Here is a 17,805-nt window from a genome sequence, read left to right on the forward strand (position 1 = left end):
CTTTCTTTTTTCTTTTATTTTTCTGAAAAGTCTTCCTCTTTCTCACTTCTCCCTCACTCTCCCTTAGATTCTCTTTGCTCTATCTATCTCAACCCCTCTGAGGGCTTTTCTTACCAACAAGCATCCCCATCGTCTTTATCTCGTCGCTACGGACTTAACCATAGCCTTGGCATCTTGGAAGTCGAATCATGAAGCTCCGTACACAAGCTCCAACGCAGACCGCCACTTTCGAGGTAGTTTTTGGCCAAATCACGGTAAGTTGGCCAACATGCAAGGTATCAATCTCTTTGTATCGTTGAGTACTACAACTTTCCTTTTTGTTTCACCCGATTTCGTTGAGTATTGAAGAAGTTATACTCATTTGAATCTTACCTAGTTTTTGGCGACCTCTGTGGCTTTCGAGGCATTTTCCGGCCAAACCACGGTGATTTAGACGTTGTGCCAGGTACCATTCTCTTCGTCTCTTCGAGAACTATAACTTTCGTTTTTTTCACTTGATTTTGTTGAGTATTGACAAAGTTATTGATGTTTAAACGTTGCCCAGAAATTCTGGCGAAAAGCCTAGTTTTCTCAGTGAACCCGTGCCTTCCAGGCCATTTTCCAGCCAACTCCGGCCACGATGATGGGAACCAAGGGTATATTTCGATTCCTTACCTTTGGGGCTTCAATTTGGTATATTGAATGACATGTTTTGGTTGTTTTTTGAGCTCCATAGGAGCTTAGGAATTCTCCGGCCGAAATCCGGCCTTCTCCTCCCTATTGAATCCGGCGACCCACCAACCTAAGGCCTTTGGGCCTTTCCTGCCGAGCCCAACCCAAAACCCATTTCAATTTTATTATTTATTTTTTTTAATTGTTGTAAGTTAAAGGTCTTTGGGCCAAATTAGCTAAGGCCCTAAGCCTTTTTATCTAGAAACCCAAAACCCTTAGGCTTAAGGCCTTCGGGCCTTTTTAACCAGGGCCCTAAGCCCTCTCCTTTAAACCTAGCCCACATAATTGGCTAAACCCAAACCCTTTATGTGGAATATTCCGCCAGGAAATATTCTTTGGAGTATTCTAAGGATATTCTGTTGACATTTTACGAAATTTATCCAGGACCCTTCTTAGGGTAATTCGACGTTCTGAATCCGTTTCCAATGTCCGTTTTCCCAAATTCAATTGCTATTATATAGTTTTATTTATTGGACTCTTTATGTGCTTAGGGGCAATTATAATGGCGTTTCTGTCTTCGCTAGCTGCATGACTTTTCGACGGCGAAGTACTGTGAGTGGATCCCTTCTAAAATTACATGATTTTATAGTTCAATTGCATAAATGAATAGCATGCCTTACGAGTTTATGTTTTGATTTTATGTTAAGCATGTTTATTGAATATGTTGATTTTCGTATCGTGTTTTTTGTGAGAAATTAATTGTTAGCCTATATTGAGCTATATTTTAATATATCGTATTTTCTATAAAAACCATGAACTGGTAGACTATATGATGGATGACGATAGGATGCTAGAACATGTTTTAGAAACCCCTCTTTATGGTATAGACGATGGATGACTTTATACTATGAAGTGGTTATTTTTTAGAGGTGTAACTATTTATGCGTATCTAGTGGACACTATGCCGCCTGGGGCGGGGATCTGGTGTTGGCAGATAGGTTGGGAGAAATAATCCCTAGCTACGGGCTGAGGGACACTGAGAAGTCATTGGGCCGGGAGTTGGTAATCTCTGGCTACAGGCACAGAAACCAGTGTTGGCATAGGGTAGGGAGTTATATTATTATTCAGTGATCTTATTAGCAGCACACCACGTTTACGAGATGATCTACGAGATGATACACGCGATGATTTATAAGATGTTTTTCCGCGTTATACCTGTCGAGATGTTTTATGGCATGCTAGAGTTTCAAAAACCCTATCACTTATTATGTTAGTAGTTTTCATTATATATAAACCTGGAGGTTAGTATGTTCATAACTGTTTTTGTATTATGTATATATATGAACTTGGTCCCCTCACCCTTGTTTTGCGCCCCCTTTCAGGATTTAGAATCGAGGCATACGATCCCGACGTCAACGCTTTCGCATTGGCATATTCGAGTCATCTCGGTGTAGGACCCACATCCTTTTATTTATTCAATTTTATATTAATTCTTTTAGAACTCTAGTTAGTTGTATGCTCTGAACACGTTCCTAAATTATTAATTCATTGTATTTTAAATTCATAACCCTTATTTATTTCTTATTCTTAGCTTTTGTATCAATTAATGGCTTTCGTCACCCTCGGGTGTCGGCTAGCACGTGTCTATCCTGGTATTCGAGGAATATTAGGGTCGGGGCGTGTCATCCTACCAACCAAAGCCAGCTGAGAAGGGCCAAGCAGTGGCAGACTTCATCACTGACTTCACATATCATGTTGACATTGTTTCTACGCCTAAAAAAGTAGTTTCATTACCCTCGGAAGCTCAGAAAATAGAACCAACAGCCCCATCATGGAGTTTATATGTTGATGGCTCGTCCAACCAACAGGGTTGTGGAGCAGGACTAGTCCTTACGACCCCTGACAAAGTGGCGATGGAGTATGCTCTTCGTTTCAAATTCAAGGCGTCAAACAATGAGGCCAAATATGAAGCCCTCCTAGCAGGCTTACGTTTGGCCAAACACCTTGGGGTTAAACAATTTGATATCTTTAGTGACTCCCAATTGGTGGTTAACCAGGTCACCAACAACTTTGACGCTAAGGATAGCTCCATGGCAGTATATCTGGCACAAACATAATTATTGCTCAAGACTACCAGATCACCCAAATTCCTCGAGCGGCAAATAGTCATGCAGATGCTTTGGATCGCCTCGCCTCAACAGTGAAAGACAAGATTGGGAGAAAAATGCAGGTCGAATTGTTGGCAGCACCAAGCACTATGGCTGCGGAAGTGTGCAACTTATAACAGGGTGATAGTTGGATTACCCCAATTTATAGATTCCTTGCTCATGGCACCCTTCCAAATGACAAAGTCCAAGCTAAGTAGATTCGATACAAGGCTACCCATTACTTGATCATTAATGACCAACTCTACAAGCGGGGTTTTAACCTACCATACCTAAGATGCCTTACGCCCGCAGAGGCGGAAATTGTCCTTCGGAAAATACATGAAGGAGTCTGCGGAGATCATGCTAGATCTTGATCTCTAGCACACAAGGCTTTTCACCAAAGATATTACTAGCCAACACTCCACTGAGATGCCATCAGAATATCTCGCTCATGTGATAAGTGTCAACGCTATCGAACAAAATGTACATCAGTTTCTAAATGCTTAATCCGAGAATGTTGAACAAGATTCAAGCTCAATGGAATAACATGTGGGTTGTCACAATGAATAAGTGGAGGAGACACCAAAACTTCATGAAGATCTTTAAGTAACAAACAATTCCAAGATACGTCAGCTATATTCTACCTCCGTAGAACTCCTAGAAACAGATGCTTGTTTCTTGGATTGCCATGAAATCGGGTTATCACCTAAGAATACCACATAACCAGTAATAAATCTCTTGGTGTTCAAGTCAGCCACCCAATCTGAGTCACTATATGCATTAAGAGACAACGATGATGTTGCAGTAAAGTTCGAGCCACATTTTGTTGTTCCTTGTAAAAATCGCAAGATCTGTTTAACCACTCCAAAATGGACATCAGTTGGTGTACTCATATACTGACATACTGTCTTAACTGCAAATGCAATATCGGGTCTCGTGAAAGTATGGTATTGTAAACCTCCTAAAAACTTCAATATAGAGTAGGATCAGGCAACAAGATACCCTTAGTAGTTAGAACTTGATTACGAGGCTTGCACGAGGTTGAACATGGTTTGCAGTCATCCATGGTAGCCTTATGAATAAGATATTTGACATATTTAGACTGATTCACAAATATATCCCCATTTGATTTATAAGAAACCTGAAGACCAAGGAAATAGGCTAATTTTCCCATATCTTTAAGATCAAACACTGCATGAAGAGTATTGATGACATATTGAATCACTGTAGGATTTGAACCAGTGATGATGATATCGTCGACATAAAACAGTAAGATAACTAGTTTACCAACATGAGAAGGACAACTAGAGTTGACAAACCCCTGAGGTTGCTTCATGTAAACCTCTTCTTGTAATTCTCCATGAAGGAATGCGTTTTTAACATCTAATTGTCTTAAATCTCAATGATGAATGGCAACAAGAACTAGAACTAGCCTTTCTATGGTATGCCTTACTACTGGACTAACGTTTTCACTATAGTCCCTTTTCTTAACTAAACCCTTGAGCAACCAATCGGGCTTTATATCGAGATATTGAACCATCATAATTTCGTTTGATTTTGTAAACCCATTTACTGCCAATGAAATTTTTTTCAGCAGTAGAAGGAACAAGAACCCAAGTACCTTGAGTTTGTAGTTTATCAAATTCTTCTTGCATAGCCACTTGCCAGTGAGGAATTTGTGAAGCTTGCTTGAAAGTAGAAGGCTCAAATGAATCAGTGATATTAGCTAGAAAAGTAAACCCCCCCCCCCCCAAAAAATGATTGTCATCAATCAAAATTAAAGGCTGAATTTTTGGAAAAGTTGTAGTGAATGCAGTGTAATCTTGTCTGGATATGGTTCCAATTCTCAATCTTGTCTGAATTCCACTTAATACAGGTAGGACCAATGATGTATGTGATGAAGATGAATGTTTTTTGGGCAAAACAATTTCTAACTGACCAGAGTCAAGGACAGGCAACATTGCAGGTGATGTGGAAATAGTAGCATTAGAACTGTTAAGATGAACTGGGGATACTGATTCTTGTACATTTGAAGATTGAGAATTACTGAACGCAGTGGTATTGGAGAGTGAACTACGAGAACCAATGAAATTACTGTGAGCAGGTACATGTGACTGTGAAGCAGAAGTAGACAACCGAACAACAATTGGTCTTAACTGTGTACTAGTACTTGAACATGATTGAGAGGAAGTAGAAGTTCTAACCAAATCCAGATAGGAAAAAAAAACTTTCATCATATATTATATTGTGAGACACCATAATCTTATATGTCAAAACATTGTAACAAAGAGCACCATTATATCCATAAGAATAACCAAGAAACATACAATGCATGGACTTGGTTTGTAGTTTGTTGATATTGTATGGCCTAAGATATGGATAAATGGCATAACCAAATATCTTGACAAAAGACAAATTAGGAGTCTTACCAAATACTATCCAAAAGGAAGACTCCATCTTGAATGTCTTACAAGGCATCCGATTAATCAGGAACACAGCATGTGCCATTGCATGATACCAAAATTTCTGTGGTAACTTGGCAACATATAACAAAGTGATGGAAGTCTCAATTAAGTGCTGTTGTTTCCTTTCTGCCAATCCGTTTTGCTGTGGGGTGTAATAACATGAAAAAAAATGCATAATTTCATTGGTAGAAAGATAACTCTGAAATGCATTACTCATAAACTCTCCACCACCATCAAATTGTAAAATCTTAATTCGAATATGAAATTAGTTCTGAACATAAGCACAAAATTTTAGAAATGTTCCAAAAACTTCAACTTATTGATTAAAAGGTAAATCCATACAATCCTAGTGGCTTCATCTATAAAAGACACATAATATCTAAAGCCCTTAAGAGACATAGTTGGTGAAGGCCCCCACACATCTGTGTGAATCTTATGAAAATGAACCTCAATCTTATCTAATCACTCAGGAAAATGAATCATACTCATCTTTCCATCTAGACAATGTGTACAAACTTTCACATGATCATCTGTAATACAAGAATTTTTAGAATCTCTTAGCATAGTAGTCAACACCTTATTAGAAGGGTGCCCAAGCCTTTGATGCCACAGGGTACTCCTCACTGCATGCCCCAAGAAAGCAAAAGACAAACCACCTTTATTCAACAATGTAGGAAAAATATATACAGGAACTTTGAACAGTTCATTATTGCTACTCTTTCCTTGATGAAGTATCACCCCTGTTACCTTGTCTTGCACAAAAAAAACTGTTATTCATTACATATAAACCAACTATGATTATCTTTGCATAACTTCTTCATAGATAACAGATTTATAGTCAACATAGGAACATGCAAAATATTCTTATGAAATAAAGAATGCGATGGAGTCTATAAAGTTCCATTGCCACTATGTTTAATTATCAAACCTTCATTATTTCCCATAACTATTTTCCATATGGAGTAGCTCTTGAAAGTAATGTGACATCAGGACTCATATGATGAGATGCTCCTGTGTTAAGAATCCAAGAATCTCCTACAACAAATTCATAAGGGTTTTGAGCATTCATTGCTATGAAATTTGCTTGACCAGAAGATGTTGCTCCATTTGCTTGAACAACATATTGATTAAGAGGTGAAAACATTGGTGGTTGAGGTCAAAGAACTTATTGAAAACCCTAATATGCATAGTTAGCAGAGAGATAGAGGAGGTTGATTCCCTTGGTAAGAATAATTGCCTCTGTGCTTGTAATTAATAGCTATATGGCCTCGTTTTCCACAAATTTGACATTCTAGAATAGGCTTCCTATTGGTTTCATTTCTATACAGACAAGTCACTGTAGTGTGACCCTTTCGAGAACAAATCTGACATTCAGGAATAGGTTCATACCTATTATTAGAATTACCAAATCAAGGTTGCCATGAATTTCCATTTCGAGCACCATTGAATCGAGGCTTGTATCCATCATTACCTCTAGGCCTATAAGAGTTATTGTTATAAGACCTAGAACCTTGACCAGAATTCTGTTGAGACTAAAAAATTAGTTCCAATAGATTGAAAAACACCCTAAGAGGGAGATTGATAACCAACATTAGATGAAGATTTATTTCCATCATGATATCCCTGTGAAGACTGTGAGGAAGAACTAGAACTAGAAGAATTTTCAACACCACCCTGAGTAAGACCATTAACATACATAACAGTCATACTATGTACTAGAGATTTCATTCTAGCCTCAACACTCTTCTCAGCACCCACCAATTGTAATAAGAGTATCCCTAGCCAAGATTACAATCCTAATCATATCATAATCAGAGGGTAGACCAGACAAGGCAGCAATAATCAGATCATTATCAGAAACTTTTTCCCCAGCTGCTTGTAACTGATCTTTAAGTGCTTTCAATCTCAATATATATTTGTCAATTGTATCATTATCCTTTTGCAAAGTATGAAGCTCATCTTTTAAGTGATTAACACTAGTACTAGACACATCCATATAACGATCTTGTAATGCAGTCCAGGCCTCATACGATCTTTTACAACCAACAACATGTTCAATAGCATCATTACTTAAAGTAGCAATCAACAGACTTAACAAAGCCATATCTTCCTTAACCCAGTCTTTATATGCAGTACTAATTTCTTTGGTAACCCCATATTCAGGTGTAAGAACAAACTTTGGAGGACAAATCAACTTTCCAGTGAAATGAGCAAGAAGATCATATCCACGAAGTACAAAACAAAATTGAAAACTCCATTTGATAAAGTTTTCATGACTAAGCTTACTTGTAAGCATACCAAGCAGACTTTCAATCTTCACAGTAGTAGACATGATGATCACAAACAATCTTTGTAATACCACAAATCAAGAAATAGATCAAGAACCCAGATGGCTAGAAAATTACCCAGATGAAATTTCACTCAACAACTGTGTAAAATTACCAAAAACTGAACAAGAATCAATTCTTATATATATGTATACAAAAATCTTCCGAAGTCAACAACTTCGTATGGCATCGGTTTTCACTCAATTCATTAAACTCATAAAATTGAGCACAATTATGGCATCGGCCTTCAAACAATTTTCAATCAATATTACAAGAACTCAAACATATATGGCATCAGCCTTCATGAAATCAAACAGAAATGTTGTAATTTCGACTACAGAGAAAGAACCATATCACCTCTTTTCCAGTGAAGTTAACAGCATAAGAAGAATCCAGCATCAGCCACGCAAGCGATACTGGCTCTCAATACCATATTAACACTCACAATAGAGAATCAAGAAACAGAGAAATCAAGGATTCAGAGAAAAATTAAGAGAGAAGAAAGGAAGCTAAGAAGTATTTCACTAGAGAAAACAGTAATTACAATTGAACTTATCTTTCTACAAATGAGAGAGAAAGAGTATTTATACACTAATATTCAGCTTAGGTAGCTTAGGACATAAGCCACAGTTTATGTGTCAATACTGCTGACGTGGCATGTCTGATATGGACAATATTAATTAAGGAAAACTAATGAAAAGGGCTTGAAAACTTTGAGTTTTAATGATAAGGACAAAATAAAGGGTAAAGTGAATAGTACCAGGATTGACTTTTTAGTGTAAAAATGTGGTTTTTCGTTAAAGTGAACAGTACCGGGTGCTTTTCGTTAAAGTTCCCTATTAATTATGATGTACATATCCAATACATTAGGCCTTCTTTAGGCCTTGTTTGGTGTAAATTCTGCAGTTCCTAAGGAAAAATTAATGCCGACATCAAAATTTTAGATTTTGGATAAGTTTACATTAATTTGTCTTTGATGAAGGTAGAAGAATGATTAATCATGATTAATCATGAAGGAAAGCTATCACTTCTAATCGTACCATTTTGTGGAGAATTAGAAGGGACAGCTTTCCCTCACAATGACTAATCCATCTTCCACCTTTAAGCTTGAACATAATTTAAAAGTTGACATTCATTTCTTCCTACATATATCGAATCTAGTGAGTTGTTCAATTGAAACCAATTCTACACGTACGCCAAATGAGAGGCCTTAATGTTTAAGCGAGAGGCAGTACTAATTAACTATTAAGTGTGCATGCTAGTGGATAACTAGAACTAATGATGCCTACACCTGGTCTGGAGTGACAGCTAAAGACTGAAGAATGTTGTTTATGTGGTGTTATGTATCCCTTTGGTTAAAGAGAATATATATGCTAATAGAGATTTTAGATGTCTAGATAAAAGCAATCATTTATATTTCACTAGTATTACTGCCACTTACATTCTCATAATTCTACTTAATAATTACCCAAGAAATCACTAATATCATGTCTTCCCCTTGTTCTATATATACAAAATTGAGACATTAAAACATAACCAAAGTTCACAATGCACACAGCCTTTGACTGATCTCTATAATCAATCAAAAAAGTCATCTTGATCATTTGGCTTTGGAGACGTCAACAGGGCCGTATACAATCTGAGCCTGTCCTCTCCCAGTGAAGAACACCTTGATAGAGGTCTCCTAGGCCTTATAAACGACAACGAAGTCAGCGTTAACCGGTGCTTGTACCTCCTCCAAGCCAACTGAATTGCCACAGCAGCCCAAGTCCTCCAACCGGGTGAGTAGTACCTTGCACTTCTCTTAACCTTTTCGTTCACAAATGTGTACCGAAAATGTTGAGTCACGTATTTGACATCCTCAGCTTCAAGGCTAAATGCCTCTGTGGTTTCAAGAGTGACTAATGTGGAGGAAGATGGTGGTAGTCTTTCTATAAAGGGCCTTCTGAGACACCATGACAAAAGCTCATCGCCGCTGAAGTTGCCAGGGCCTAACATGCAGCAACTTTTCACACCATCTCTGAGCACTTGACTGCTTTGAAGGTGACCCCTTACTACAAACAGCATTCTTTGAACTGGATCTCCTTCTCTAGTTATCTGTATGAAGCTCATAAAGGTCGCTGTTAAAATTTGAATTGCAGAAAGAAAAAGCAGGACTAGCAATTTTATTCTATGTACTATTGCTACCATATTTTACTTTGAAAGTTATCATTTAATGAGCATGTAATAGAGTAAAACTAGAATCGAACGTCTGTTGCTGTGAATGTGGCCTAAGTTGCACATAAAACTATAAGGTCCACAAGTATTGTCACGGCTCTTTTTAATCAACAATTAGTCCATGAGATTTGAACTCAGAACCTGCTCTAACAAAGTGAAGACTGAGTTTTACTAGATAAATAGTCATATGCCACGGGTACTGTTATAGTAAAAGAATAGGCATATCGGTTGGTAACTCACTGTTTCTCCTTTTGGGAATATAAGAGACTTCACACGGTCACAAATATTCTCAAGAACCAGATCATCCATATGTTGGAACAATGGCACCTGAAACAAGTTTCAATAACTAAGGAATTAGCTAGATAGTATTCATATTAATCTACTATGTACCTCTCTTGTAATGTTTGTAATTTTGTACTTAGAACTGCCCAACTCTAGTTATTTGGAGGCTGGCCCTAACCATTATTTGACTAAAGTGAATAGATTAGAAGTGTGTATAGAAACATACTTGTCTTACTAAGTCCAAGCATAGATGATACTTGATGTCCCTCCTGAGGCCCTCAGGGAGGTTTCTGATCATCTCACATTCATCTACGCCACGCATGGCGGCCCATCTCTGGCGCTCGTAGTTTCGCACTCGCTGTCTAAACCCCTGAGGTAAATGCCTCTTCCTCATCCACCACTCTATGTTTCTCATCTTCAATTGCATTGCTTGTTTCTTAGATGTTGTCGCATGCAAAAACACCTGTACACACGTACAGTACTCAAAAGAAAGAGCATTAACCATGAATCCCTCTTGAACGTCTCGAATTTTCTTATATAAGACAGTTTGACATGTTATGTTATTAGAATATAAATAAAGACTCTTGACTAAACAATATCATGTCTAAATGAGTGGTCCTAAAAAATCTTGCAAAGTTCTTTACCTTTATGTTTCCTATCAACATGGTGACCAAAAGCAGCCCACTAGTTAGAACAATGATGTTGAAAACAACCTCCAACCACTCAGTTGAGCTTTCCAAGTTTCCGAAGGTGCTGCACATAATTAAATAAAATTCAATCATCTAACACTTAACACAAAGACTGAAGGTAATCAAAAGCTAAAACAATACAACAACATAAAATAATTAAGAATGGGTGGGAAAAAGAGGTGAAAATGAATAGTACCTGAGAGTCATTAGGCCCCAAAAGATGGGAAAAAGTATTTTTTCCAATCGGCTATCGTTTGTAACAAGCTGAACAGTCCATGAATAAGCTCCATAATCGTAATGATCGGCATTGTCTAAGCACGTCGACCGTGCTTTTCTGTTCTCCGCCCAGGCAAGTCTCGCAGTGTCTCTGAGAGTGTTTGTTGCTCCGTAGTAAATAGGGTCTTTGCAAGCTAGTATTCTGAGGCCGCATCCACTTGATTCTCTGCATTGCTCTTTCAAGCATTTCTCTGCCCGTTGAATTCCTAACAAGTACCAACATGCTCCTGCAGCCTGCAAATTAACATCAGATCATAGACAGAGAAAGATAATTAAAAATATTTAAATCAAGTCTCTCCTGTCGCAAATTAGCAGCTTAATTCTCTAAACCCAAAACCCTAAATAATAAGATGGTTGACACAATAAAAACTTTTATTATTTGGATAATATGATGGGTTATAGGCAAGAAAAAATATGTTTTGAGGGGAAAAGTTGAATTTTGTAAAAAAAAGCTATACATGTTTCTACTTTTGAGGTGGATCTGCACCGGTATATCCGGGGAACAACATCAGCACGGAAGATAATTAGAGAATCTAAAGATTTCTTAATCTTTTTGTTTAAGAAAAAAAAATTCTTAATCACGTACGCATCTTTTGTCTCTTCCTAACACTCCTTTTGGACAAAAAAAAAACAATTATATTATAAGCGAAAAAGAAAGGGTGTAAAATGACACAATATGTTGGCTAAATTACAATATACCACTTCATGTTTAGATAGAATTGCAACATCATACAATATTTCTAATAAAATTCAATTTTATACAGTAATTAACATTTCATTACAACATCATACATTCGTTAATCAAACAGTTAATTTGACCATTGAGTAATGATGTGGTAAATAAAAAACCTATATTTTTGCTGATGTTGTAGTCAAATTTGTTTACATAAATTAAAAATAAAATGGGTCCACCCCTACAATCCTACTCTAACTTCCCATTTCCTCCTTCCCCATCTCCTCCCTCACAGCCACCGCTGATAAACACCATCCTCACCCTCCTATCATCGGTGACCACCTCTCTCTCTCTTCGGTTTGAGGAAGCAACCCACAGTCTCCTCGGTTTCATTGCATCTACATCTGCCGTCGTCAAGCCCCGTCTTGTACAACCTCTGATCGTCTCCGTGCTCCCGCTCCTCCTCTTCCTGCTCTCCCTCCCCGCTATCAAGCTAGAGCCGTCGCGATCTCTCGCGCAGCATTGGGCCACGAAGAACCTACCAGACATCACCTCCTTCGCGGCTTCGTCTCCTTCATCGATGTTTTCAGTTCATCTCCTGCAACCTCTTTGCGTCCTTCGTTTGCATCGCCTCATCATCTCCACTCTCTCTCAGAGCTAGCTATTACCCCCAAATCAATTGAAAGTTGAAACCCTAAATTCCCGAATTGGCCCCAAATTCCTGTTGGGATTCTCAGACGAGTTCTATTTGCAGGATTCATCCAGAGTTCAAACATGGTACGATTCATTATTTTTGTTTACTGGAATTTGGGATTGGTTGTGCTTCAACTCCATAGCGAAGAGGCAGAGAGTTCTGGGGACAAGAAAGCTACGGACATTTCTTAGATGAAGTGTGATTGAAGCCTTGAAGGGGCGGGGGGGGGGCATGATGGACGGGGTGGGACCCACTTGGCATTAAGTTCTTTTTTCTTTTTTAAATTTATTTATTCTCTTTTTTAAATTAATTTATTTGAATTTTTTTATCTTTATGGACTGGCACGTCATCAGTTAACGGTTAACTTAACAAAATTTTTAACGAATGTATAAAATTGAAATGAAATGTTAAATAATGTATGAAATTAAAAAGTTTTAAAAATATTGTACGAGATTGCAATTACCATCAAACTTAAAGGGGTAAATGTATGTTTGTTAGTCTGTGGTTATGTGATTATAAGATTAGAAATAATTATCAATGTGAAGTATGAGTGGGAAAAACCATTTCATTGTACTGTAAATACGATTCGATACATTAAATGTTAAGATGCAATTAATTGAATATATTTTAATCAAAATTTTAATCAATTATATTATGACATTTAGTGTATCAAACCATATTTCTGGCATACTAGAAAAATCTCTTATGAATGGGTGACACAATGCTTAAAAAGAAGGTCCAATTTTTTGCCCTCATTCTTGGCAGTGAGAGCGCTTTTCCAAATCACATGTAGAACGATTGGGCCAAGCTTCTTGTTTTCGATTCTCGATTAATCATTCATGCCATGGGTAGAATTATGTTAATCTTCTTGGTCTCTTCCTTCTCTTTATTGTCGGGTCGAAGTGGACGTCACAACTATCAACCACCCAGTGAAAACCCTAGACGTAAGACTTTTAAATGACCTGCATGGCATCAAAGATTCCAATACCTTTTTACCTGAAAAGAATATGTTATGATTTCTTTTGTCGGAAATTTTGGGCGCCACCTTATCCTTTTTCTCAATTTTTTTTTTGTCACTCTGCTGTATGTTCACAGTGCTGGACAATGTTATCAAATTACTAATTGTATTTATTTATCTATCTATTAATAATTATTATTATTATTGTTCGTTTATGTACCATTTTTGAATGTAAAGCGTTATGCAACTGTCACACTTAAATTGTTTTAAATGATAACACATAGTGCTTTTCTATTTTGGTATTTTATATTGGCAAACTGTTAGCATTAGAATATCCACGCATTAGTTTACCTAATCAACAATCTAACAACATAACATATCAAAATCATATAACACTAACATCTTAAATCATCTTAAGAAAGGAAATTAGTTGCACTCTTCTTATATAAAAACAAACTATCAAGTTGAGGGATTGAAGGATTTGTGGAAGATGTATACTTACATGGGCAGCGACAAAATATGCAATCAAGTTGAGGGCTATCCCCCACCAAACAGTTCCAAAAATGTAGCCAGAGAGATTTTGCATCCGACGCAGGAGGCAGACAGAGTGATAGATCTTTGGGAGATATTGGAAGAAAAACATCAAGAACACTGTCATCACTACGGTCACCGATCCTCTCTCCAATAGTGAAGGAATTACCACCCATAATATTATCTGAAATAGAATATTCGCAAAATAATTCTTAATTTGCTAGCTAAATATTTTGTTTCAATCTACAAAACCTCTCTTTTTCGTAACAGCAGCATGAAAAATTAGGTCCACAGAAAATGTTTTATCTGTACTGAAAAATGAGCATATTCATGTTGATTTGTTCCATAAATAATTTCTAATACAAGTGAAATTCTACACTAATCTACACGAAAGGAGAGAAGGGGGAGTTTGAATCTATGACGCAGTAGCTTGACGAGAAAGACCCTAATCACTAAGGTAATCCACCACTTGCTTCCAACAAATTGAGAATTCATGTTTAGTTAGACTCAACACATTTGTGAACATCAATGATCTTTTGGAGAAACTTTATATGCACAAGTATTACACCTGGACTATTACCTTTACATGATGCTATCATATTGTTTCTTAATTAGGGCATATTCTTGAATTAATGTCTCTCAAAATATCACTTCAAACTTTAGTAGTAAACATCATTCTCTTACACCTTAAAATAGTGCAATGTATATATAGTAAGTGCTCCAACCACTTAATTGACAAAAGAAAAATAAAAATAATTATAATAAACCCACTTCTTATAGGAAGAAATTTCTTATCTTCTCATTATATATTAAAAATAAATGATTAAATGCCACAAGCATGCCTTTAAAAAAAATATCATCAAAACAAAGACCCTAGATTCCTTAACCAAAACAAATGCTTTAGCCAACACCGCAAATTTGGGTTATAAATAAAAAGAAAAATGTATTGGTGTCCAAAAATATATTCTGCAAAAAAAGAAAAGAAAACCGTTTTATGCTTTTACGTTGTCTGTGCTCTATACCCTTTTCTGGAACGAAGAGAGATGACAGTATGACATAGCTAACTCACATGTTACAACCTTTCCTCCCTGCAAAATACGTGTGCATTTTTGCTGTATTGCATAAAAACAAGTTATTGGCATGCATCTGTCACCTTCTTATTTCTCAATGCCACCTTTCTACAACAAACCTTAAACAAACGGACCAAATATCTTTGATAATGACAAATATATATAGAGAGAAACCACGGCAATTATCACAACAAAGACAGCAAAAAGAAAAGATATTTAATGACGATGAGTAGTAAACGATTACCTTTAAAAATCCACCACAAAATTAGTGTTATTGATATTTAGACATGCTAAATTCCCAGACACTTAAACTCACACACGCTTAAGCTCACACACACATGTCATAGAGATAAGTTTTAACGTTATGTGTGGGACCATCTAGATTCGAAGATGCTAAGTAACTATGTCAGTTTTGTGTGTTTTAACAGCATCTAACCAAAATTAATTAATTAATCTTACCTGGGGTATGGGGAGAATAACAAAGAGGTCAAACAAAAACCCCTTCTTTGACTTCAAGTACTTGAGAGCTACAGACCTTGGACTAGTGTCGCGCAGCCCAGTGGCTCCTCCACCATCCCCCCCAACCATTGCAGTGAAGGAGTAGCGCTTGGCCATCTTCAGCTGCAACCACATGTTCCACACGTGCAGAACGTCCGTCATGCAGCGGAGCACGGTCACCGTGATGGCAAGCCACCCGTCCACAAACAGACACATACAGCTCTGGCTAATGGACAAGGCATAGAAGAAGAGAGGGTCTATGATGAGCCCCGATGCACACACAAGGAGGAAAATCCTGTTCCATTCTTGAATCCATTTTGCCCTCGGGTCGAGAACTTGGCCTAGCGACCAACCGGGCCTCCTCCGACGCTGCAACGAACACATGTTGTACAAGCAGTTGTTCTCAAAATTTCCTCCATGAGATGTACTGCTTCCATCACTTTCTTCGTCGTCTTCTCGTACCTCGTGGTCTTCGTGATCTTCGGATTCCGATTCTTCGTCGGAGATATAGTGTTGCATGCGTGAAGAAGTCTGAGAAATTTCGTGCTCACCAGGCATGGTGGTGAGTAATGGGATGGGTGGGAATTAAGTTTATGCGTTTTGATGAGCAGCTTTGCTAGCTTTGAAATGATGTATGGATTCGCCTCAAGGACAGCAATAATTGGAGAGGTGGGTGATGACAAATTTTATTTTGAAATTACCAGATTGCCCTCCAGTTAAAATCCACTCCGGATCATTTCTGAGTTGTACAGGGTGATGTGGGCAAGGATTCTCTCCGATACTTCCTCCCTAATATTCATCGTCAAATAATTTGGATTCTTGAAATTTAATCTAACGACTACGAACAGAAGTTCATTTTAAAAGTTATAATAATTTTAACCGTTAAATTAAATTTCAAAAATCCTAATTATTTAATGAGGAGAATTAGATAGAAGAGATCCGAAGATGATCCATTTCCAATATACTTGTTTGACCGATCACCAATTACTCTATTCATATAAAAATATATTATTTTACCATCATTGTACACGGTACTATCATTGATGTTGCTTTGCAAAATTCGGATTGAGGCAGAATGATTTTATTTGTGGAAGTTTTAACCAAATATTTTCAGTACTGTTCATTTTTAACGAAAAATCATATTTTTATCTTTTTTTTATACTATTCACTACACATTTATTTGTCATTTTTTATTAAAATTAAAATTTTTTTTTAAACTTTTCGTTAGTTCTCTTTTTATTTATTTACTTTGTTTTAAGCATCCAAATGAGTACAATATTTGCTCAATTTTTTTAAGGCATACAAGCACAAGTTGAAGAGCTGAACTATCACGAGTACATTCTACCTAAATAAGGAAAAATGCTAGGTGCCTTTGTTTGTATCTTCTTTATTTCGATAATTAAGTGAAGTATATGTTAAGTTTAGTTCCAATTTCAATTAAGTAGACCTGATTTATTCATTTTCTTTCATAATAGTGTAATTCAAATGACATTTTTTCAATAGAAAATAAACATTGCTAAAACTTAGTTGTTCTTTGGGAAAAAAAGAAGAAAAATTTTCAGCGATTTATTAATCATAATATAATAATACAATCATCTCCAACAGTTGGATCTAAGAAATTTGACTTATATTATCCGCGGGTGCATCACAGATGGTGCACAGTGCACTACATAGAATGAACTCCAGCTACATTTTAGCTCTTACTTACACGTGGTGGTCGCCCTCTGGCCGATATGTTAAAAATAGAAGAAATATAATAGGATGTATCAAATATTTTAGGAGATAGAGAAAATGGGGCAGAAACAAAAGTGGTGCCTTAAAAGGAGGAGTGTGATGCTCCGCCGACGAGCGCGTCCTGTAGTCGAAGCGTCGTCCGAGATCTGACCGGTTAGCCCCTCTTTCTCGAAGCTCTGGTTGCGAATCCGGGGACTTGGCTCGGCTGTCGCGATTAGTTGGGGAAACTGTGAGCGAAGTAGCTCCTCTGGCGGCTCGTGGGCGGCCTGCCCAGGTGAGGAGATCTGGATCTGGTGGAGATCTGAAAGTAGAAAAGGTACATGTGGTTGGCGCTCGTGGTGGTGGCCACTGGGGGTGAGTGGGGTGCGGCTCTTCTGACTCGCCATGGCTGGGGGAAGTCCGAATGAGGACCTAGAGGAGTTGGGGACACGATTTGGGACCAACCTCATCCTGTCTGAGAAAGAACAGGGAGGCGTGTGTATTGAGAGCAAGGATGTCGAAGGTGCTCTATTAGGGTTTTAGTACACCCTGATTGCAGAAGTTCTCACTGCTAAGGTGGTGAAAGGAGATGTGTTTGTTGACCGTTTTATGTC

At 37.5% G+C, this 17,805-nt stretch overlaps 1 protein-coding gene and 1 long non-coding RNA gene across 2 annotated transcripts; both read right to left on the reverse strand.

Moving 5' to 3' along the window:
* Positions 1 to 5,696: 5,696 nt before the first annotated feature.
* LOC114821067 (uncharacterized) lies at positions 5,697 to 8,144 on the reverse strand. The gene is made up of 2 exons (XR_003768486.2): positions 7,948 to 8,144; positions 5,697 to 6,015 (listed from the first exon to the last, which is right to left on the reverse strand). It is a non-coding gene; the product is annotated as an uncharacterized lncRNA (long non-coding RNA).
* An 838-nt stretch (positions 8,145 to 8,982) lies between these two features.
* On the reverse strand, positions 8,983 to 16,149 carry LOC103448605 (cyclic nucleotide-gated ion channel 4-like). Its single transcript, XM_008387872.4, has 7 exons — positions 15,440 to 16,149; positions 13,882 to 14,094; positions 10,975 to 11,288; positions 10,734 to 10,842; positions 10,316 to 10,552; positions 10,048 to 10,134; positions 8,983 to 9,687 (listed from the first exon to the last, which is right to left on the reverse strand). Exons 1-7 carry the CDS (start codon positions 16,034 to 16,036, stop codon positions 9,169 to 9,171), a joined length of 2,076 nt encoding a protein of 691 aa, XP_008386094.3. The 5' UTR covers positions 16,037 to 16,149; the 3' UTR covers positions 8,983 to 9,168.
* Between the last annotated feature and the right edge of the window lie 1,656 nt (positions 16,150 to 17,805).

Source organism: Malus domestica, chromosome 11, assembly GCF_042453785.1.
Source record: "Malus domestica chromosome 11, GDT2T_hap1".
NCBI lineage: Eukaryota > Viridiplantae > Streptophyta > Magnoliopsida > Rosales > Rosaceae > Malus > Malus domestica.

Excerpts from the sequence above, each read along its gene's own strand:
- LOC103448605 (XM_008387872.4), bottom strand. The coding sequence starts at position 16,036 with ATGCCTGGTGAGCACGAAATTTCTCAGACTTCTTCACGCATGCAACAC. Across the intron at positions 10,553-10,733 it reads TGTTGATAGGAAACATAAAG|GTGTTTTTGCATGCGACAAC; the intron begins GTAAAGAACTTT and ends ACGTGTGTACAG. Across the intron at positions 9,688-10,047 it reads TATTCCCAAAAGGAGAAACA|ATAACTAGAGAAGGAGATCC; the intron begins GTGAGTTACCAA and ends AGCTTCATACAG.